The 24553-nt window shown below is 40.4% G+C and overlaps 1 protein-coding gene across 9 annotated transcripts in view; it reads left to right on the top strand.

The window, feature by feature from the left end:
* The first annotated feature begins 2755 nt into the window (after positions 1 to 2755).
* Positions 2756 to 24553, top strand: part of ryr1b (ryanodine receptor 1b (skeletal)) — a 72435-nt gene continuing 50637 nt past the window's right edge. For 5 of the 9 annotated variants that reach the window (XM_085130874.1, XM_085130876.1, XM_085130875.1 and 2 more), the window contains exons 1-18: positions 2758 to 3662; positions 14712 to 14831; positions 14935 to 15036; positions 16006 to 16026; positions 18214 to 18288; positions 18385 to 18463; positions 18699 to 18811; positions 18898 to 18997; positions 19092 to 19188; positions 19286 to 19360; positions 19516 to 19672; positions 19794 to 19958; positions 22043 to 22164; positions 22265 to 22451; positions 22638 to 22773; positions 22864 to 22959; positions 23365 to 23483; positions 24119 to 24252. In XM_085130874.1, coding sequence (XP_084987000.1) covers positions 3615 to 3662; positions 14712 to 14831; positions 14935 to 15036; positions 16006 to 16026; positions 18214 to 18288; positions 18385 to 18463; positions 18699 to 18811; positions 18898 to 18997; positions 19092 to 19188; positions 19286 to 19360; positions 19516 to 19672; positions 19794 to 19958; positions 22043 to 22164; positions 22265 to 22451; positions 22638 to 22773; positions 22864 to 22959; positions 23365 to 23483; positions 24119 to 24252 — 1946 coding nt within the window. In that variant the 5' untranslated portion in view covers positions 2758 to 3614. Of the gene's footprint in view, positions 3663 to 14711; positions 14832 to 14934; positions 15037 to 16005; positions 16027 to 18213; positions 18289 to 18384; positions 18464 to 18698; positions 18812 to 18897; positions 18998 to 19091; positions 19189 to 19285; positions 19361 to 19515; positions 19673 to 19793; positions 19959 to 22042; positions 22165 to 22264; positions 22452 to 22637; positions 22774 to 22863; positions 22960 to 23364; positions 23484 to 24118; positions 24253 to 24553 lie in introns of all 9 variants that reach the window. The other 4 variants (XM_085130877.1, XM_085130878.1, XM_085130879.1 and 1 more) reach the window with 3 other exon arrangements.

A 24553-nucleotide genomic window follows, 5' to 3' on the forward strand; every position in this document is an offset into this window, starting at 1 on the left:
CTTAAGCAATGCTTCTTTAAAACAGGAAGCGCCACTCAGCTGGTGAAGAACATTGGACAAAAGAACAGCTAGTGCCATTTTACTATAACTCAACACGCTGGCACGCCCACGTTACCTGCAGCACAACCAGTGCGAGTTTGAAAGCCCCCATAAGACTTTTGTCGTAACCACTGCGTATATTTCTATATGTTTTTTTTTGTATCTATTATGTATGCAAAGTACATATTTTGAAAATATACAGCAAAACCACCAAACGTGATGCTTACAGTCTACGGAGCAGCCGTCCTGTTACGTGGAAGAGCTAAAAGTTTCATTACTTCACATGTTTGCAGGGGATTCCTCCTCCTTGAACCAGGTTTCAATAAAACAGTAAAATAACTCCATCTGAGTTAATTAATCAATTCCTTTAAACAACACATACCTTATTTTGACTGTAATACTGTCATGACCTCTAATATATATCGTTAATTAATTATTTAGCTTGAGAGACACCTGTAAAGCCTTTTCCCATCAGTTCTCTGTATTATATTGCCTCCTTCAGGCGTACTGCAGCAACTGCACATAAAGCCAGCACGATTCGTGAGTTGGCAGAAAACGGGAGTCAGCAGGTTACTTCTGAATCGAGACTCATATTCCCAGAATTCATGTTAGTTCCGCCTCAGTGGCGTATCGCCTTCTTCACCGCCTCTTTTCCTCCTGCTCTCCGTTATCCGCTGAAAGGAGTTGTGTCCCGGCGAGCAGCGTCCTGAAACACCTTTTCCGCTGCCAGCTGCGGTTGCAGTGGGAGATGGATGAGAAAGAAAGCATGCTCAAGGATGCCAGATGGAGACAGGGGAGGTAGGGATGTGTGCATGAGCACAGTGTCTGAAGGCTGGTCACCGTTGCTGTGAGATGTGTGATGCGCTTTTCTCCCCCCCCAGCACTCAGACTTCCAGATTTATTGTCTGGTGCATCCCTGCTGCCTGTCAGGAGGGGTGTGACACGCTCCTGCAGATCCACTGTTTCAATCAAAAGCAACTGTTGATTTTCTGAAAAGATGGCTTTTTCAGGGCAAGTTTGTGTCATGCAAAAAATATTTTTGGGAGGCCTACATAGTTGATTCACCGTAGAGCCAGCTGACAACATTGTGTCTAGATGTAATGCATTTTTTTCCAAGCTAAACTGCTATTTCTTTGCTTTTAAATGAATTATAAGATCCCTGAAATAAGATATAAAAATTAAAACAAATAAAAAATATCAATTGTCCTTACACCTATAGTACTGTTCACACTGCTTGTTAAATTCAACCAGTCTGATAAGCCAACAGTTCAGGACCCAATGATAATGAAGTGATATTAAACATAAAAAGCAACAAATTCTTATATTTCATGACCAACGTTTTTGGAAATTTCTTATACGTTGCCAATTTTTTACAGAGTAAATGAATATTAGATTAATTTACGGTGGAAATGAATGTGTTGTTCATCACTGAGTGAATATCATTATGATTTTACTTGCTGGATTCTTCCCCAGTCACTGCTGAGTTCATCTCTTTAAATGTTAAACCCAGGCAGCACTAAAACCATCTAGAGGCTGTTGATAGAGGTATTGCTTTAGATAACTGACAGGGAAACTCAAAATAATAGGCTGGTAATGAATCACTATTCTTAGGGGAAGTAGGAAGGTTGCTACTTTACCACTGAAGCATAAAACTGTAATTTTATGGAAGAGTGTAAAAGATCAAAGAGCTAATTAAAAGCCAGACAAAATATCTGTGCAGAGTGTCTCGTTCAGTTATCGATTGGGCTGTAAGAAAGCTTCTGTGGTGTCCACCACACTGAAAGTGCCAAGCTGTAAGTTGAGCTGCACTTTGATCCAACAGATTACTTGATTACTTAGACAAGGATGAGAGTTATATAATATGCAATCCCTGTAGTATAGTGGTGAAAATAATAATCCTGAATCAACAACGAGTCACTCAACAACACCTGCATGTCAGGTGCATGTCAGGCAAGAATCTAAACCAGTTCTTTGTAACAGATCAGTTTTCTCTCTTCAACTATTGTTCAAAGAACACAAGCGATGTGATGACACAACTTCTCAGCATAAATGTGGGTTATGAAGTATATATTATGTTTTCTGCCATTTCATTTCAAGGCCACATTTTAAAAAAATGAAATGAAAACATTGCGTCTTGTCAGAGGTTTTTTTTGTATAGTCAAAGTTGGACTGTGTTGGGAAAGTTATGAACCGTAGTGGTTTAGTTATTTGTCTAACAAGTTAAATATTTTGAGTAGAGCTACAAAGTCCTTTAGGGTTGTGTCAGGAAGATCATCTGGCATAAAAATCTGCCAGATCAAACATGCAGTGCTAACCTCTGGGGCGACCTCTTGAGCCACAATTGTGGCTCTTGGGGCGATCGTGGCTCAAGAGTTGGGAGGTCGCCTTGTAATCGGGAGATTGCCAGTTCGAGCCCCGGCTTGGACAGTCTCGGTCGTTGTGTCCTTGGTGGTGGTGGTTGGTGGTTGCCTACTGGTGGTGGTCAGAGGGCCCGGTGGCGCCAGTATCCTGCAGCCTCGCCTCTGTCAGTGCACCCCAGGGTGGCTGTGGCTACAATGTAGCTTGCCATCACCAGTGTGTGAATGGGTGGATGACTGGATGTGTAAAGCGCTTTGGGGTCCTTAGGGACTAGTAAAGCTACACAAATACAGGCCATTTGCCATTTACATTGCATCATCATCATTGCAACCAAATAATGTCTGATCAAAACACACAGATGAGCTTTATGACTAAAGATGTTTGGTGTCTAACTTAGCTGTTGTTGTATATAAGTTCATTTTGATTAAAAGATGAATCAGCACTAAAACGAATAATGAGCCATATATGGTAAATTATATAGTAAATTTCTTGTAAGTGTGACTTGCAATACTTCAAACATAAAACAAAGAACTAATGCAACCTGCTCGTCAAGTGATGCAGATATCTGAATTTCCAAATAGCTCATGTTGGGCCCAGAAGATCTAGTATGATGTTAATATACTGATACACTATACACTATTTATCCCAAAGGGTTTTCTTGTGAAGAGCAGCTACAGTAACTTACTCACTTTGAAGAGCTGAGGTGTGTGCTCTTATTGCACGCTCCCCAAAGGCTAGTCCTCACCCCTCTTTCCTTTTATAGCCTCAGACATGTGGAAGAAGGGGAGGGTGATGGAGGGGAGCAGCCTGTGTGAAGGAGTGGCCCACTTCTACAAACATGGCGCCACGGCTGGATGTGAACAGTGTAAATGTGTAACAAGGTGCCTGCCCCTCCCTCATCCACCCTCCATCCCTCCTACTCTCATCTGCTGTTGGGGATACGATCCAAAGAGGAGAGAGAAGCCGGGGAGAGCCTTGCCTCCTTGTCACTCTCTCACAACACTGCGAGAGCACAGGACGCATGCTGTCCTCCAGTACACCCACACACACAAGCACGGAGAGTGAGAGACATTGAGGCAGAGTGCGAAAGAGAAAGAGGGGTACAAGAACGAGGAAACTAAAAGAGGGAGGGACATAGCAAAGCCAAATCCTGACGGGAGAAAACTGAAGGGTTTTCTGTTTTCTCCTGAGGAGCTGCGAATAACCCTCGGTGAAAGATGGCAGAAGGGGGAGAGGGAGAGGAGGAGATTCAGTTCCTGCGAACGGTAAGTCCTACTTACTTTCCTATTGTGAAGGACTAACCTGCCCATCTGTTTGTAGACGAGTTCTAGAGATTTGTGGATGGAGAGTGAAGTCATGAGTTATTAAAGAAAAGAAGTGAGACGAGAAACAAAACTATTTTTTTATGTAGGAAAATCATTTGTTTTAACTTTCAACCTGAAGCTCAGTCCTCATTTTCCATCATCAGTTTCATGGCGCCTTCAGTGTTTCCTGGACTAATGGTTTCTTCACTTGTATCCCTTTTGCTCTCCTGGCATCTGATTTTTTTAAAACTCAGATTTTGTAGTTGCAGTTCGCAGAGCCAAGTCCCGCTTCTGTATATAGTTGACTATTTTTACGCCGCCCTCATTGTGCAATGACCTGCTTATTAGTTGATCTCTTTAAACCTAATAATTGATTATTTCAGTTTCGTAAGAGCTCAGAAATACATTCCTCAGTCATATTTAGATCTTTCCACAATGCACCGCATATTGGCTTGTCTTTTAAATTATCTTCATAATCTTCTAGATTTAAGAATAGGTGGTAACAGAGTATGTGTGCATATGTGTGTGTGTGAGCACAGATAGATAGACAGGGGCTGGTGCATCTGTTAGCATCGTTATCTATTTATATCTAAGGAAAGTAGAGCCTGTCAGAGTGGGGTGAGAAGGCAGAGCAACAAGCTAGCCAGAGTTTGCAGGGGACAGCTGCCCAAAAGCTATACATCTTCCTTAGTGACGCAAACAGACAGTGTGTTGCGATAGCCACTTCACAGCAAAATAGGTCTTTATAACCACAGTATGTGAGAAAACACTCAATGAAACTGCTCTAGATGTCTGTATTGATCACTGTTTTTTATTTGAATCCACACTGCTTCTATCACTGCAACCTAAAACTTACCAACTTATATTAGGACCTACAAGAGATCTGGGCAAAATGTTTCCCAACCCCTTTCCTTTTACTTTATGTCAGCTGGGATAAACTCCAACCCCTGCAATCATAAATTAGATAAAATATGTTTCCTGAACTCCCAATTAATGCTCAGTGCAGGGAACCTATTGTTAATTCTTCTCGTTATATCAAGCATTGGTCTTTGCCTGTGTGAAACGTAATAATTCCGTCGAAAATTTCATTTAGATATCGTATATTATTTTCACTGACACATATATTATGTGTCAGTGAAAAGTAATACTGACTTTTGAGCAGACTGTTTCCAGACGCTTGTGTGAGCTATCAAAGTGTTTCACTTAGTTTGCCATAGCAAACAGCTTTAACAAAAACACTGCAGTGAAATGTGTTTCTGCTAGTTTGTGTAATTGCTATCGTTGCTGAAATGTTTACCTGACTGACACTGAATCTGTTTCGATGTGAATACAAAAGTGCAAGTATAAAAGAACCTAGACAGAGGCATACAGAACAACCAAAAGCAAACAGGATAGGATTCATTTCAAGCTTGTGAAGCCAGCTCACAATAACCACAAGAATTACAGAGTAACACAGCTGTTGCTACCTCAAAAAAATGTTTTTTTTCTTTCTTAAGAAACGTACAAATGAATTGTGAGCCACACTTTGAATGCCTTCAGCAGGTTTGTCATTTGGTCCAAGAGGATCAGTTAGGATGAAACTACAGAACATCAACACTTCAAAAGAAATAAAATAGTGAAGCTCTCTTTGAATTATTAATGTCTTGTGGACTTCAATGGGTTTATCTTTGACACTAACAGTGTCAGGGTCAGAGGTTCTGTCGACATTTTTTGCAGGAATACAGTACTAAAAATGTTGGTGCTTATGGTGCTGTTAGGCCTTTGGATTAAAGCATCCACCAAATGTTTCTGGTTATTACTCTTTTAATTACATGGGAGGCATTGTGTGAGTCAGCTGTCTCACTCTGTTGGGGTAGTTTCCTTGGTTATGTTGGAAGTGGGAGGTGTGAAGAAAATGAAGAGAGAGCACAGAGGAGTTTTTAACTCACCTGGACCAGCTGGGCAGCAGATTGTAGCTATGTCCAATATAATCTTTATGCCGTTATGTAATGAGACATGAAGGTTCATGGCCTGCACGTCAAGGCTTTCTTTTGAGCTCAGGGTTTTGGTTCATACCTAGAAAATACTTCTGTAAAACAATTTCAGGCGAATGAGCAAAGTCAACCTTTAAAGTTAAGAGAAATGCAGGTAATTATTTTTGTTATGAGCTAGCTGTTTAAGATATTAGTTCAAGTAAAGCACAAGTTATATCTTACTAACGCCTGTAGGTCATAGAAGTAAAATTTTGGGACTCACAAGTAATGTGTTATATGCAGTTACGGTTAACTTGACTGCCGCTTTCAGTCTGTGTTTTTTTTCTCTTTTATTCAAGGTCCTAATTTTATAAAGTTCAAATACCCCCTCATGTCCATCATCGGGACTACAAGTCATAATTTGGACTTCCCTACTCCCCTGTGGAAATCACTGAAACCTTTTGTTGTTTGTTTATTAAAGCAGCTGAAAGAAAAAGCATTGTAATCTCATTGGTCCCTTTGTTTTTATCATTTTCTCTGTTACTCTATTGTTTTTCACCCCTGCTGGGAATCCTCCAAGTCACAAGAAAAGCCGTGGGAGTTTTAGCGTAAGGCAATGCATTTAGTGCTGCATTTAGTGATTTGGGGGTTAGGGGTGGGGGATGTTTAATAGTGAGGGAGGAAAAGAAGACAAGATGTGATCTGTTAAATTGTAAATGCTGTTCAGTGTGGCACACGGGGAACACTTCAGCACATCTCCAGTGACTGTTTTTACATCACGAAAAGCCACTTATAGATTACTCAGCAGTCCTTCTCTATTTGGTTCTGGTTTATGGTGTTCTTGTAATACAGCCCTGGCCTGTGACTCATACAGCGGTGACTGATCGCAGTGTGGCTTGAATAGTTGTACATTCAGAAGTGAGCTTAGCCTTTCCACCTGCTCTGCAGTAGCAGGTTATTTAAAATCGGTCTCCACTCAAACAAAGTGGATGCCCTTCGTTGAACTACAGGTATCTCGTACTCAGCCTGCCCCCTAAAAAAATGTGCAAGCACTTCAGCCCCCGCATTTACTGTCAGAGCACAGACTGTCTGTACTTGCAGTAACTAGCAGACTTTTCTTTTCTCTTCAGTGGTAGCCACAGCCTGCACTGATGTCTCACGTAAATGTGAAAGATCCCAGACAGCGGTGCTGTTTCTCTGTTGGTGAAACTAAAAGCTGTGTCACTGTTTCACGATGCCACATTTGCCATTTAAAGCACACAAGCAAGCGAGTTTAAGGGGCAGTCGAGTTCCAGTCTATAACAGCAGTTTCTTTTTATAGTGTGCCACTATAAGTGCACACGTTCAGGAGGGAGAAACCAGAGGAGCCAGTGTCCTATTTGCCAGCATCCTTTGGGAGAAGTGGTATGTGTACGTGTGTAGACATGGGTGTCTTTCTCTGTGCATCGAGCGAACAGAGACACTGTACATTGTTTTGCCAGTTATGACATTTACGGTCAATACGGGCCTGAATATTGCCTTTAAACCAGAACACTATGGGCTGTTGAATTTTGTTTGCAGTGAACACTGGTATTTTGCTGGGTAAAAGGGGAGAGTTAAGAAATCCTCTAAAACAATAGATTGTAACTATAAAATCTTTGTTTCCTTTGTCCTTTGTTTTTATTTTTATAATTTTCATCTCCAGTGTTTGTAATGATGTCTTTTCATTTTTATCCATCCATCTATTTTCTACAGCTTATCCAAGTCAGGGTCATGTTTGGAGCCTATTACAGCTGTCATGGGGGTGGGGGGTGGGGTGGGGGGGTTTACTCATCGGCAGATGAGATGAGGCTGACTGAGGAAGGCCAAAACTGTTGATACATATTTTGTTTGATGGTGTTCCTGTATAACTGTACTGAGATACGGAGTCTCCATATTTCACCCTGAACGACTTTGTCCCTTCTCCTTTGATATCTCTCTCTCTCTTTTTTAACACACACATACACTGAGCACATCTGCGAGCTACAGTAGCAGCAGATATTGTACTGACAGCAGATGACAGACGGGGTAATGGGAATAGGGAGAGTGCAAGCAAAACACCGCTTTAGAAGTGCTGAGCCTAGGAGATAACCACATCCACATTGGAATAGCAACACATATAAAGCTGCTCTCTCTCTCACACACACACAAACACACAAACACACACACCCAGCACCTGTCAGTCTGCCTGCTTTGGTCACAGCAGATTACACAATAAACAGGTGGTCCGCTTTGCTCTTGGGCACGAGACAGACATAGGGGTGGTGGGGGGTTGTGCACAAGCGTTGCAAAGTGACACAACTGTCTTGTTATGCTTGTGTGTTTGTTTACACTTAAATAGTCCAAACAAAGTGAAGTGAGGGAAACTGTAAAGAGTTAAATACTTACAAACTTAAGGCAAACACAACTTGTTTTGGCATTGCTATGCCTCATTCCAGTTGTTATCACACAGCCTGTATTTAACCAAAAAACTAAAATAATGTCTTCTACTGTTCTGTAGCTGGTACACAAATAAACCGAACACTCCTAATAATTCATATACAGTCATGGATGTATTCTAGTTCATGGTATAAAACTCAATAATCAGACACATGCTGTTAGAGACTGTATTCATAACGCACACATCAAACCTGAATCTACATTTATGAGTTGTTACGTCATCATTGTCTAGCACTGTATCACAGTTTAGCAATATAACCCATTTTAACATGAGAACATTGTAGAACCAGTGTCATTGTGATAGATTACATTAATTCTGTAATTGAATATCTTATAGAAATGAATGGAACTTAGAAGCATGGTGTGCAAATGTTTAGTGTTTTTGTCTTTTCAGTTGTATTTTGGGGTATTTTGCTGTATGTTCATTTTTAACATGTAACACTTGTCATGTCATCTTGCTGTGCCGTGACTCTTAATGCTGCATGTAACTTCAAAATTTCACATCTGTCTTACATTGGCTTGCTGATCAGCAAAATATTTTGCATAGACTTAAAGCAAATGAACTTTTTTGAAGAATGGAACATGGCTTTAGGCCAGCTAAAATAACTGATTTATATAAAATTGCTTTCCATTCATTTGCATGTCTGCCAGGATTATCATCTTTCAAAGGGCAGAGGCAGTTTAGTGTCATTTCTGGTAGTTTGTAGCTGTTTTTCTAACCTGGATGAAAATAAAGCCTGTGTCTGTGGGCTTTCAAAACTTTTATTTAAAATTCAACTTAGATCTTCCTGAGCACTGGATTTGAGAGTTAACACAGCTTTAGCTTAGTTGTGTTTTCTAAATGTGCAACCCACTAAACATTTAGAGAATTTGCAATGATTAATTACTGCCAGTAGCTCTAATATAAACTGCTTTTTTGTAACATTAGTTTAGGTTTGTTTTCCTTCTTCTTTATGTTCTTCAGTAGCCGAAGATGTCTGCTAGTTTCCTATGTGTTCAGTATCTTGCCTGTGAGCAAGAGAATCTCTTTTGGCTCTTTCTTCAAGTAAGACCTCCAAGTATCTGCTGGTCAGCAGAAGGAGGGAATGGGATAGTGACAGGTGCAGCCAACTAAAATAGGAGTGGAGTGGAAGGGGAAGGCCCAGAGCAGGGTTGGTAGAGGTAACGGAGAAAGAAGGAAAGATGAAAGTACAGAGAGAATAAAATGGGTGAGAAGTGCACATTGAAACAAATAGCTTAGAGAAAATTAGTAAGAATAAAAGAAAAAAGCTCTTAATGTTCACAACATTGCATCCCGTCTATTATGTGCAATTGAAAGATTTATCTGCAATAGTTTAATGTAGCATAACAGCTTCCCTGCCTGTGTTCTTTGCCTATCTCAGCTAACTTTCATTCTTTATGAGCTATCTGCAAAACCAAGTCATCATTCCACATTAGATATCTCACCTAAAGCAGACACATACATTTACAGCATTGTAATTACTCCTTAGATCACTGCATCAATAGGCAATTTCTTATTTTTCCTGTCATTTCTCTTCTGACCTTTAATATTTACTCTGCAGGTGTATAAAAATGGGTTTAATGCTTAGTATCCTCCTGTCAGCCAATATGCTTTTCTCCAATGCTGCAAATACAAAAAACAGCTCAGAGGAGGAAGCCTCTCACTTTAGCAGATGGAAATATTCTTTGGTATTTCCAATTCACCTAGGGAGGATTTAAATTTGCTCTAATGTGGTGCTAACTGAAAGGAAAAGAAGCTTTGCATTTAAGTAGATATTGTAATGTGTGCATGACTTTCTCTGAATCTTTTCAATCAGTGTTGAATGACGTTTATGACGTTTCACTATTGAGTGTCATACAAGTATTAACACCGTAATATAGTTAGAGCAGTTATATGTACCATTAGCAGTAAGAGAAAAAGAAAAGAAACTTTCGTTGAAGTGTTTAACGACAAGCTGAGATGCTGCTTAACATTTTTCAAAAATTCACACAGTTTTTCAAAGAAGGTACAAAGTAGGATGAGCCAAACCATAATGGATTACTTGCCACAGCTCTTCTGTAGATTTGGCCACTCTCATTTGGTTCTGTGTCTTCATGTAAGTGCACAATGACTCAGATCAGGGCTCTGTGGGGGCTATACCATCTGTTAATAGAGTGTTTTTTTATTCTTGCTGCTGAAGAAAGTTCTTAATTAATCTGCTTGCAGGTCTGGGGCTGCAGTTTCACATGCTGCAGATTGAATTGAGGTCAGATACCTCCTAATGATATTATGCTGTGGAGAAGAATCCCATAAATCCAGATACTTCCAAAAAATGCACTTACATTTTTTTTTTTAACCCACTTACAGTTAATTCCAGAAGAAAAGTGCAACTGATGCTATGACATGGTTTCAGAGGTGTTATGGTAAATTATAGGGTTTTTTATCTGGTGAGTACAGCCTAACACAGCTGTCAGACTCGATGATTGATTTCACAGACCTGAGAAGATATTGGAAAAATAAAGATTTCGTGCTTTTTTAAGTCTAAATTAAAGAGTTTCAAGACATAAATGCTTATACATCAGAATATAAATATACATATTGAATATTTGATTTTCCTCACATACAGTATATATATATTATTCTCTATTCATGGCAGTCATTTATTGTGTTTTATATGTGTTTCTTTAGCACCGATGTGTAAAAATACTACTACAATTTCATTGTAGTATTGTACAAAGTATGAAACTTTGTATAAAAGAATGAGAATAAAGAGTGAAAGTTTAAACTTTGAGTGAAATGTGCAATAAAAGTCAGGGAGAAGGATGTTTGGAAGCTTTAATTTAATTTAAAACCCTGTGAGTTCTACTACCCCTCTGTTAGACAGCGCTCTGTGACGAAGGATGCTGATCGTGCACCTGCATGGTCTCTCCCAGTATTCAAAGGGAAACCCCATCACTATTCTCCCCTCTGGCTTATTGAACTGTTCCTCTCCTCCACCCACATATTGAGTAATGTGCTGTCCCTCACTCTTTTTATGTCTACAGGAATATAATCAATAGCCTGGGGTGGCCTGCATCAGCACCGTTAAATGGGAGCATTGGACAGAACTCTAGAGCCATAAAGAAAGAATGAATATGTTATCTGTTTGCTAATGATTTGATTAAAGGACAGGTTTTCAGTAGCATGGATGTAGCAGTGTAGCATAAAAGGCAGAACTAAAGCTTAAATTAAAGCTGATTACCTGCTAGTGGAAAATGGTCAATTTACCAGCAGTTGGAAGTGTAACATAACTTTGTTGCTAGTATTGACATCATTGTATCGGACGTAAAGATGTCCCAAATAACCCATAAACTGTTAAATCCCAGATAAACTAGGCCTATATCGTTCACTTGGGGACCTGCGGTGTGTCAAAGATGCTGTTGCCCCAGCTGTAATTTAAGAACATCCTCTATAAACAGTCACTGTCCGCAAACAAACAAACCAAACAGTGACACACCGCCGCGGCCACAGCAATATTTTTCCCAGCTTTGTTCACAGCTGTTCTATTACACCTGGTTCCCTGATTATGGCTAATCTCTTAGTTTAGGAGATCATGAAAGGATTAGAGGGAACAAATATCACTCACCATTTTGCATCTGTTTGCTTGTTTGCTTCCTGTCTGCCGCGGGCACCATGCCTGCTTTTCTGGGGAATCCTTGGCTACCCTCTGTCTGCATGTGCACCATTAGAGGGCCCTAGAGAATAAAGGTGTCTGCTTTCACTATCTGTGCTTGTGGCTGTAAATCTCTGGTGCAATACATACTTCTGTTGGTGCTATTAATGCTCACTAGTTGGTTTGTTTGTTTGTCTGTCTACTATTTTCGTTCCATTTGTCTTAACTTCCCCTTTTAACCCCAAATATCCGCATATCCTGATACTTCAGCTGCCAAGTCCAAACATGGTTTGGCTGTAGCCTTACAAGCAGCATTTGCACGAGGCATTAAATGTGTTTTATGTTTTTACGTGGCTCAGGTATAAGTTCAGTGGGTCAGATGAGTAATAATCATGACATCCTGACTTCCACTCAGTGAGTCCTAGCTGTCTTGGTCCCATCAGATATGGTCACAACAGATTAACAAATAATCAGAAGTTGTGGTTGGTGTACAATTAACTGTCAGGTGCACATCTTCCAAATCCTTAAAGCTGCCTCTATTAATAACTGTGTGAGCTAAGCCTGTGGGTTTGTGTGTCAGCTTTTCACGTGGTCAAATTGGAAGTGATTCACACAGTGTGACTTCTGGAAGGACACTGCCCTGTAGCTGCTGATACATTTGACTTAGGAGTATTATAAATGTGTATTGGAGGGTTTAAACTAGTTATTCAGCATGACTGGTTTAAACATGTGCCAGCAAAGGTCTCACAAGGACTGTTTTTCCATTCCACCAGCCAGTTTGACAGGTAGCTGTCTTGTGCTTCGTGCAGTTGGTTCTTTGTTTAAAGCTGTGAAATACATTAAAGAAGCATTTCTATTGGTTTGTTGGGGAAAGTTGGTTTCTTATCTTCACTGTGTCACAAATGACTTTTCCACATTGTGGCGGGGCTTTGGTGTTTATTCTGTTCCAAAGTCCCAAATATTAGCTAATAATCATCATCAACCACGTTCACAAAATACTAACACAAAAAACACAAATTGAAAAACTGATAAAGAAAACAAAAAAAGTATTCTTTCTATACAAACTTGCTGTCCTCTAGAAAATCCTGTTTTTTTTTTTTTAGATCATGACTGCAGAGGTAGAAGCTGTGTTTGTCTACCATGAGGGCAGCGGCTGTTGAAATAGATTAGAAGCCAATGAGCAGGCCTGCTGTATAATTGTAGGACATACAGTGTGTATGGTTGTCACCTGATCACTCAACAGTAAACCACTTGGTAACTTTAGTCTTTCAGAGTCTTATTCGGTCAGCCCTATCTTAATGAGGTTTGAGTATTTGTGCACTGGCCTCAAAACATGATGGCTTTAGACAGTTTAACCCTGACAGGCTGTTTAGGCCTTGTAGCCTTATTCTCGTTCTGTAATTCTGGCTTTAGAACAGGTATACTGAGTCGATAAAGATGCATGTCATTGTAGTGCGTGCAGGTACTGGTCTGAATCTCAGCTTGGTGCTGTGTAGGTAGATATTGTTGTTGCACAAGGGAGACAAAAAAAATCTTCCAAATCCAATTTTGTTTCCTGATACTCCTGAGGTTTAAAAGTCAGGTTAAAAAAAACTGTGCGAGCCCTGTGCAGTTTTAGTAACTCTTGACTTGCATTGAGTGCTGTTGCTCATGTCTGCAGTGAAAGAGAGAGGACACATTGCTCCACTTTTCTGAAGTGCAGAGCAGGCAAAGCAAGGAAAGGACAGAGAAGACATTTCTAGGCTGAGGAGGGAGAGATAGATGATAGCTCAGCCAAAGGAAGAGGGGTCACTTTTCAGCCAAAGAAACACTCGAGGCCTCTGGGCATAAGAGATGAGTAGATGTTATGAGGTCACAGCTCTGCATCGTTTTCCATTTTCCTGTTATATGCTAAGCTATAAACATAGATATGCAAAATCCTTTCCTGCCTTTGACCTCGCTTCGAAGGCCCTGCTATTTTTCTAACAGCAAGCCATGACATATTACAGCTGCAGAATCACCAGGGTGAGACAGCGAGCACTTCAAGAAATGAGAAGACAGAATGATACATTACTTGTTAGACGAGAGGGGAGAAAAGTCATGGATCCGTCCAGAGCTGTAGATGGGATAGTATTCAGGTTAAATGATGGAGCCACTTACATAATGACTGAGTAGAAGAAACAGCTGAGAATTTTGAGTGTCAAGTGTGAGGTTCACATGCGAGGGGGTGTTTATTGCTGTATTTACAACAGTCTCTGGAGAGTCCAGGCATTGACGAGGAGCAAACAAATTACTCACTGTTAGCATTCTGCCCATGGAATAGAGGCACATCTAAATATTGTGCCATACCTCACTAAAAGGGGCTGTTTAAATTCTGCTGAAAGCTCATATCCAATTAATCCTTTACACATTCACAATTCAAATTTCTCAACGTGTACATAAGATCTACCTATTTTAGTCATGTTATTGTTGTGGTGATGGATTTAAACTAAGATTAATTTGAAAAGTTGTTATTTATTCATGCAATAGTTTCATAGCTTCAAAGTGCACTTCAATTATTGCAGGTTTAGCATTTGCTGTGATAGATTATCTACTTAAAGCAATAGATTAATTAGTGGTAAAGTTATAAACATACTAAATCAGAGGTTTTTTCTCTAAGTGTACTAGCCATTTTTACTTCAGTCACTGTGTACTCTATAGCAAGTGTCTATTTGAAATGTGCTGTAGGCAAGTTTTCCTTTTTTGCACTTCTTGCAGAGAATTTCAGTTCAGTCAATAAAAGGTCAGTATTGTACAACAGAATGCCTGCAATATCAAGTGAAAACATTTTTTTAATAAAAAAGAAATACAACCTGGCAAGCACAACTGCAACAAACATGTAAGAGAAAACTGTAGTTGAATAAGTCACGTAAAATGATGCATCCTAAAATTGAAAGAACAGTGAACAAGAAATATTGATAACAGTTTGTTTGTTTGTTTACTGAGTGCAGGATGACCAGGTAGTTCTGCAGTGCACTGCCTCCGTCCTGAAGGAACAGATTAAACTGTGTCTCTCCTGCGAGGGCTTCGGCAACCGTCTCTGCTTCCTAGAAACCACATCCAACGCTCAGGTGAGATTCTGCTACCCATTCCTCCCTTTCCCTTGTACATCCACTTGTTTGTTTGTTTTTTAAACAACTTTAATTTACCTCTCTATTGTTTATGCATTTGCAGAATGTGCCCCCAGACCTGGCCATATGTTCCTTCATTCTGGAGCAGTCTCTCTCAGTCCGTGCTCTGCAGGAGATGCTGGCCAACACCGTGGAGATGACCGAGGTGGGGGTCATAACCAGGAATAATGAAACTAGTAGAAGATATATAGAAATATATTGAGAGGGTGATTCATAAATGTAAGAGATTCATGGAGTGTTAAAAGAAATGCGACTTATGAAAGTCACACTAAAGAAATATACTTTATTATGAAGATTTTCAAGGTCTCTCTGAATGCAAAAATATGTATATTCTGTATGCAATTTTACTGCCTCTGTCACTGTCCATCTTACTGTCACCAGACAAAAGTTGTTACATTCAGCTGGAATTGCTAAAGTCATTGTGTTTGCAATTTGTTGTGTGCAGTTGTTGAGCATAACTTTTCTGTGTCGTCTCCCACTACCGCCAAACCTATATGGCAAGAAAAACGACAACACTTTTGAAAGTCTGCATATGAAATTGACTCTATTTCCACCATGTCAACAAGAAGTACCCAGCCAAGTTTAACAACAAAAATAGGTGCAGCAACCCTCTAACAATTTCCAGTCTGTTTTACTTGATGCACAACAGCTAACATTAATACGGATAAATTATTTTTTACCTCATATCTTATTGCAAAGTTGGCTGTTTCTAACAGTATATGAATTAAGAAACTACATACGTTGACTACATCGTTCTGTGTGTACTTAAAAACATCCTGGTTCGGAACACTTTGTTTCCAGTCTGAGACTGAGAGATCCTCGACACGTCTCTGTTTTAGACAGAGAGAAATAAATTTGCAGTTTATGTGGGTCAGACTGTTTAGTAGCGCGTGCCAGTCCTGTCTTAATATGTAGGTGGTATTTTTCTGCTCCATCACAGATGGAGCTTTCAAAATGAATTTAAAAAGTTCACAGTTGGAGATATTATGAACCAAATTCCTTCAGCCTACATAACCACCATCAATGGACTTATTTTTGGTGTTTATTTTATTATGATTTTGTTACTTGCCATCTGATACCCGCTCCCCTTCCCTTCTTGCTCTTTGCAAAGCAGGCAGTCGATTTGGACAAATGGGTATGTCTGTTAACGTGTGTTATTTCCTGTAATGTGTGTCCCAACCAACCTGGCAACTGTCCTTGTTCCTGTCATGTTGGCAAGTGGGTGTCCTAGTGAATGAAATACGTAGTGCTGTATCATTTACACATCTCGGTTTGTGTCAGTTAAGCCCTCACCATAAGTAGGTGATTGTCATGAACACCTGTGTATAGCTTTTAGCAACTGGTGGAGTTCAAGTCCACTGTCTCTGTGCTGAGCTATTAAAAACAGCACTGTTAAGTATAAAAAAGTAACATTTAAGGGAAAGATTAGATTTTTTTTCCACAGTTTTGAAGCAAGAATAGAGCACAGCATTTTTTCTAATAATTAAACTTCAATCTATCCCACAATATGAGACATAGTTACAAGGCGTCACAATGCATCAGTCATTTGCATTTTGTGCAAAATGCAGCCCATTCATCATAATTATTATTTTACCTTGCTTGATGTTGCTCATTTGTTTTAGATCATTGTTCTTTGTGAGTCTTAAAAATTGACCTGTTATGCTTTTCTTTTTTTTCCTCATATACTTCAGTTGTGGATGCTCATACTAAACATGGCCAAACATTCAAATAATAAGCTCGTATGTAAAGACAATCCCCGGAAACAGAACACTCAGGATTCTCAGGATCTGGTCTGTCAGAGTTTTTTCTACACTTAGATGTGTATGATGCAAGAGGAGATGTCCTTAATATGGTCATGTCAAACAGACACTTCTCGCAAAGAGCACATAAGCCTCATCCACATGCTGTTAAAACCACCCAGACAATCTGAAGAAAGCTGCCTTAAAGGGAGCGCGGCTTTAAAGGTGGAGGAGCTACAACAGTGGGTGAAAAGGGGCTGAACCAAAGCCCTGTGTGAGGCCACTCTAGCAGTCAAACAATAAAAATGAAGAGCTGGAAATGAGCATAACAGGTCCATTTTTATAACACATCCCAGTTCTCCTTTGATTCACAACATGTTATCATATTGATGAAAAAGATTCATTCACTATAAACATACACACTTGGGTTTACTATTAAGGCATTCTGATCCTTGAAGGTTTTTGTAAGAGAAACCTTTGGTTGTTTTTGGTATTTTTTTCATTTCTAGATGATTACCAGTTAAGTATGCTTGTCACAATTTAACTACAATGTGCCATTTTGATTAGTATACAATCAAAATATCAGTTAGAACATCAAGAAAAAAAACCCAGTGTTGAATCTTTCATAAGACAGGTGAATGAAAGCTGATACGGCTGAGGCAATGAAGTTAAGCTAGCTTTAAGAGAAACTATTTCAAGCCTTTTATTAGCTGCATTAAGACTAGTCTAGACAGCTCCTGCTTCACAGGAGTTGAAAGATGTGGAAGAGCCAGGCTTCCCTACTGATGAACAAGAGGATGAGAATAGAATGGCATGTAGCCCAGCAGAGGTTCCCACCAACACATGTCAGGGATGGATGGAGAAATTGGACACTCCAGAGCTGCGGACAGGCCTAGCTCCTTCTTAACACACGCACTTGGGGATAAGGCCCACAACACAATCGCCAACACAAGACCTGTCCTAACCAAGCCTCGTGCTAATGCTAATGCAGTTTAGAGCTGTTAGCATCCTAACACTTGACATACCGGCCCCTAACTCATCTCAGTGGATTATGGGTGCTAAACCCTTAATAAAGGTTTAGTCTTATCTTCCTGTCAACACCCCTAAATATTAAATGTTGCGCTTGTGTTTGAGACTATAACCTATGGTGACTGACATTAGGGTTTAAATAAATAAATTGGGCAGGTCACTATTGGTTAATATAAACTTGTGACTAAACTAGATATATTGTTTACATAAATTGAACACATCTGAAAGAAAAGATACATATTATTGATCCTAATAGGGTGTGTACTTTCACTGAAAAGTTTATGCACCATATACAGGATCAATGAATTCAACAAAAATTGCTACATATGACAATATGAAGGACAGGCTTAACTGAATAGAGCTTAAAGATCTTTAGTACATTCATTTTCAGTTATTGAAAGTTTCAACCAGCCTCTAATCGTTTCTTCTGACCTTTGAACCTTTAAAAATGTGTCGTTGTTTCCCCCATCAGGTCACTGTGTTTGTTCAAGTATACAGTCACTTGTGTTGATTTGGCCTGTTAAGTATTTTTTTTTTATAATTTCTCACCTCAGTCGTCCCAGGGTGGAGGTCATCGCACTTTACTGTATGGTCATGCCATCCTTTTGAGACACCACCACTCAGGCATGGTAAGGCTAGAAATGAGCAAGAAATAAATGTAAACCTGTATAAGATGTCGTCAAATGCTCTAGTTGGAGTCATGTCCTCTATAAAAATCTCTCCAGTACCTGAGCTGTTTGACTACATCTCGGTCCCTCACGGACAAGCTGGCCTTCGATGTAGGCTTACAAGAGGATTCCACCGGTAAGGGAAATGCAGCAGAATACATTTTAGGCCTGGTATTAGCTCATTATTCTCTGGTGCTATTGTTATTGCCAACATGAAAGCTATTGACAAAAATAGTCAGCAGTTTATACCCACTTTGTTGTTGGGCTACAGGATATAAGCAGTGATTGTGCAGTATCAGCATGTTGTTACCAAACACAAGTTATCTGTTATATTTTTGGAAATAGCTGTTTTTTTCTTACTCTTGTTGAAGGTGAGGCATGTTGGTGGACTATTCATCCAGCTTCTAAACAAAGGTCAGAAGGTGAAAAGGTCAGGGTGGGTGACGACCTCATCCTTGTCAGTGTGTCCTCTGAGAGATACCTGGTACGACTGCTCCTTGTTTTGCACAATGATGGAGACATATGCACAGTATGTCTTTTTTAAATCGTCTTCTTCTGTTCTGTCCCCAGCATCTGTCCTACGCCAGTGGAGATCTCATGGTGGACGCTTCCTTCATGCAGACTCTTTGGAACATGAATCCAATTAGTTCAGGCTGTGAACTAGCTGAGGGTACAAACCTGCTTTAAAAAACTCTGTCTCTTCCCTGTTCCTGTAAAAATAAACATAACACAGAATCGCTTTGGATGTTTGTTCCTTTACACAGGTTATTTAACAGGAGGTCATGTTCTCAGGCTTTTCCATGGCCACATGGACGAATGTCTGGCCATCGCTACACCAGAGGAAGGAGAAGAAAAGCGCAGGTGAGAATATAGGAACGCTAAGTTGCTCTTAGTAGAATAACTTCTTGTTAGTGTGATACCATGTACATACTGTATGTGTGCGCCCACTCTGCCACAGGATGGCTCATTATGAAGGCGGTACTGTGTGCAGTCAGGCTCGATCCCTGTGGAGGCTGGAACCCCTCAGAATCAGGTGATTATCTCCTCAAGGGAGTCATGTGACACACATTAGTTGGTTGAATTGCTGGGTAAGGTAAGAATAAGAAAGAGCAACAAAAATCAAAATATAGGAGTGAATGAAACAGTTTAGTTGGCTTCTTTATAGTTTTTTTCTTTAACTTTGTGCAGTTGGAGTGGTAGCCACATGAAGTGGGGACAGTCTTTTCGTATTCGCCACATCACGACGGGCCGGTACCTGTGTCTTGATGAGGAAAAGGGCCTCTTGGTGGTCGATCCAGAGAAGGCGAACACCAAACTGTCTGCTTTCTGCTTCCGTGCTTCAAAGGTCAACATTTTAATTTGAATTTCTCAGTGCATTTGGATAGTCATAGTTAATATACTGTGATTTATTCTCTCATTGACTTCAGTTTTTTTCTCACGTACTCTCCTTTTCTCCCCCCGAGCAGGAGAAGGTGGAGGTGGCTCAGAAGCGCGATGTTGAGGGGATGGGCATTCCAGAGATTAAGTATGGAGAGTCCATGTGCTTTGTCCAACATGTGTCTACAGGCCTGTGGCTCACATATGCTGCCCTGGATGCTAAAGCTGCTCGTTTGGGAATGATGAAAAGGAAGGTAATGATCTATCCTGGGAATAAAAGTGAGATACAAACCCAATTCTGAAAATGTTGTCACACTGTGTAAAAGATAAATAAAAACATGATAATTAGCAAATTTAAAAATATTTAATTCACAGTACAACACAGAAAACATGTCAAATGTCTAGTTATTTTAAGAACAATATGAGCTCATTTTGAATTTGATGATAACAGCACGCCTCAAAAGATTTGGCAGGTGGAAAACAAAAGGTTGGAAAAGTAATTACTTTGAAAAAGAAACAGCTCAATTAATATTTTGCAACTGATGTTAACTGACAACAGGTCAAAGAGCATCTTAGAGAGATACAGAATAACCAATCTGCAAAAACATGTTCCTAAACTTAAAATTGTGAATATATTGAATGTTTCATCATCGTCAGCACAGAATAGAATGTAAAGAATAGCCATTTATTGTCATTGTAAATGTGCAATGAAATTGTGGATCCTCCACACCAACTGTTGTGAGCCTAGAGGTGTGGGACCTGATTGACCTGAGGCATCAACAAGAGGGCAGTGATGTCAAACAGGTGGAGTGCGGGGTGCAAGGGGTCACTGTGATGGCCCTGGGTTTCCTGAGACAGGAGGATGTCACGGTTAGCGGAGCGGACTCAGGCGCAGACCACAAGTTCCTTCAAATCAAAAGTGAATTTATTTACAGTGTTCTCCACAGTGATATATATATATATATATATATATATATATATATATATACACACACACACACACACACACACACAACGGTGTCTGGGGAAAAGGGGCCGGGGTTCCAGGGTCCGGGAGTGAAAGGGGCAGGAGTCCAGGGAGGGGAGATACCCATACAGTTCTCGCAAACACACACAGCTCCTCTTCTTTCCTCTACCACTCTTGCTCACGCTCAGTCACAGTCACAGTGCACAGGGAAACGGGTCCGGGGGGAATCTATACACAGACAGAGAAACAGTTAGTCTCCAGGTTCAGACGTACTCACGACCAAAACTTTGCAGAGTGCAGGACGACTGACGCTGATGGCTCAACGATCCAGCGAAAGATGACACAGGTCCGCTGTCATAAATAGTGCTCCAAATCAGCTGGGATCGGCTGCAGGTGTGACGGTGAGCACAGGTGCGTGGGCCAGGGGCGGGAGCCCGTAATGAGCACCGCCCCGGCAGAGAAAGAGAGAGGACGAGAGAGAAAGAGAGCAGAGGCAAGAGAGGAGAATAAACAAAACAAAACATAGCGCCTGACTGCTGTCAGCTGGTGAGGTGCGGGGACCATGACAGAGGATCTAGCAATGGCCTCCAGGGGTGGGAGAGGGCAGCCAATGACATTTTGGGCAGTGCTAATTACCCCCTGAGCTGCCTTCCTGTTCTCAGTTGTGGTCGTGCATACCAAACACCCAGTACATGATATCATCAAAAGATCCCAAGAATTTGGAGAAATCTGTGCACACTGGATAAAACCAAAAATCAGTATTGGATGACTGTTATGTTTGGGCCCTTAGGCAGCACAGCATTAAAAACAGACACGATTCTGCCATAGAAATCAGTGCATAGGCTCAGCTCAGGAACATTTCCAGAAATCAGGTTAAAGATCTATTATACGAAGAAGAAGCCACATGTGAACATGATCCAAAAACACTGCCATCTTCTCTGGGCCATTTAAAATGGACTGGGGTAAAGTGGTAGACTATTCTGTGGACGAATCAAAATTGAAAATTCTTGTAAAACCTGGATTCCACATCTGGATTAATTTGGCTTGTGGAAGATCTTTCTTGTTATCACCACACAGTTAGAAAGGCTGGATCTTTGATGATATGGAGCTACTTTACTGCATATTCACAGCTTGTAATCTGGAAAAGCACCATCAATGCGGAAGAGTCCGGGTGCTGGCTTGCCTGCAGTCCAGACATTTGTCAGATTTTAGTATTGTTTACCTGCATCTGTGCTTTAATGTTTAATGTGAAAATAAGTAGATATTGATAATGGCAAACCTTTTTAAGGTTCTTAAATCTTTTTTCCTACATAAGTACCACCAATGGAAAATAATAGCAGTGTCATGTGGTAATTTGTTGTCTGTTTCCAGGTTATTCTGCACCAAGAGGGCCATATGGACGATGCCTTGACTGTGTCCCGCTCTCAGACTGAAGAGTCACAGGCTGCTCGAATGATTTACAGCACCACAGGCCTCTTCAGGCAGTTCATCAAGTAAGTTTATATGTTTTCAAAATGTGGATGAGTGGAAACTCTTTTTTGCAGCAGGATGCAGTCATATAAACATATTATTAAATTGTATTTGTTCTTTCAGCGGCTTGGACTCCCTCAGTGGGAAGAACAAGTCACCAGGGACAGGATCACTTCCTCTGGAGTCGGTCATCCTCTCTCTTCAGGATCTCATCTTCTACTTTCGCCCACCTGAGGAGGAACTGGAACACGAAGAGAAACAGACCAAGCTCCGCTCTCTCCGCAACCGGCAGAACCTCTTCCAGGAGGAGGTAATCAGCATGCTGCCATCAAAACCTCTTGCACTATGAGTGCAAGAAATAATTTCAGTGTTATATTCAGAATAAAGGGGAATATTCTTTTTTATACAAAATATGTTTAAATGGATGTAAACATGACCTAAACTCTCAGGTTATTATTATGAATCCTGATCCTTTTGTTTTTGTTTTCAACCCCAGGGAATGATAACCATTGTGCTGGAGTGCATTGACCGCCTGAACGTATACAACACTGCTGCCCACTTTTCTGAATTTGCGGGAGAGGAGGCTGCTGAGTCCTGGAAGGAGATTGTCAACCTCCTTTATGAGCTGCTGGGTACGACCTCTGAAAACACAAACCGCAAATTACACGTGGTCTCTGCTGAATAAAGAAAAAATGATTTGTCTCTGTGTCTCCACTGCACAGCTTCTCTGATCAGGGGTAACCGATCAAATTGTGCATTGTTCTGTGACAATCTCGACTGGTTGGTCAGCAAGCTGGATCGTCTGGAGGCCTCCTCAGGTTTGGAATGCACCTTACTCATTCAGTCATACATCCACCACCCACAAATTACAAGTGTTTTGACTAATTGGCTTGGCAGGATCTACTGTTTATAATTGGCACAGCTTAATGCATTAAGCCCTAGGGTGTTGTTTGTTATTTCCACTTAGAAAATCCTCAGATTAATAACACCTTCGATACAGTACAATATAACTGAAATACACAAGTCTCCTTACATTCAGTACATCCAGTCTAGATCAGGAGTTGGTTAAACATTCACAACAACAGTTGCATCAAGTTGCTTTATACTGCAAGATAAAAACCCAGCAGTTTTGAAGACGCAAATCTCTGCCAGCCAGCAGCTAGCCTGAAGACTGTATATTATTTAAATATTACCAGTATGTGAACCCTTTTCCTTTTTTTTAGGTATTCTTGAGGTGCTGTACTGTGTCTTAATTGAAAGCCCCGAGGTTCTGAACATCATCCAGGAGAACCACATCAAATCCATCATCTCTCTCTTGGACAAACATGGAAGGAACCATAAGGTAGGCTATATTTCACTGCCAGGAACTGAAAGGGAAAATAAATTAGCTCCATATGATATGCACTCATATTTGAATATTTTCCCATTAACACGGTAACTCTGTTTTGCTGTTGTTTCTTGTCAGGATTTGCAGATGTAATCAAAATATGCAAGATTTAGATGCATGTCTGTAGGCACACAGACACGACATCCTTTCTCACTGTGCACTTTTTGAAATTAGTGTGTGCATGAAGGACTGCCTGTTTGCTTGGTTTTACATCAGTGCTAAAGTGCTTTGGAGACACTAGTTTATCTCCTCTTACCAGTATCTCCTGTGGAGGAGGTATTGGTGGGCCATCACATCAGTTAGTAGATCTATAAACTGGTAAAGAAAAAAAAGTAGAAGAGAAAGCAAAGACAAAATCCAGGCAAATATATTTTTACCTGTTGGTGGTAGCTAGCTGGTGTCTGTCTCTCTCCTGTCATGGGCAGCAGTTCTTCTGTTTATCTCATAATGTAAAGACAGTCCTGAATGTCTGAATGTATCTGACTCATAAAAATCCTTTTTGTTCGTGCTGTTCTGTTTTTAGTAATCTTAACCAGCGGATAATCCAGTGATAATTAAGTTAATAAAAGTGTTTATGCTTCTACCTTTAGGTGCTGGATGTCTTGCGCTCTCTTTGTGTGTGTAATGGTGTAGCTGTGAGGTCCAACCAGAACCTCATCACTGAAAATCTACTTCCAGGTCGTGACCTCTTGCTACAGACCAGCATTGTAAACTATGTCACCAGGTACTTGAACTACTGTTAAGTTGTTTTCAAAATCAGAATCAGGGAAACTTCATTAATCCCAGAGGGAAACTGAGTTATCATAGCAGCATAAATACAACAGACAACAAAGGAATAGCATAAAAAGGAGTGTAGAAATAGAGATACAATTAGATAAATATAAATATAAAAGGACACAAGTATTAACACTAGGGATGCAACGATACCAATTTTTTCAAACCGATACGATACTGATACTTGGATCTGAGTACTTGCCAATACAGAGTACAAAAACCGATACTTCTACCACACACACACACACACA

The sequence above is a fragment of the Neolamprologus multifasciatus genome, chromosome 14 (genome assembly GCF_963576455.1).
Source record: "Neolamprologus multifasciatus chromosome 14, fNeoMul1.2, whole genome shotgun sequence".
NCBI classification, from domain to species: Eukaryota; Metazoa; Chordata; class Actinopteri; order Cichliformes; family Cichlidae; genus Neolamprologus; species Neolamprologus multifasciatus.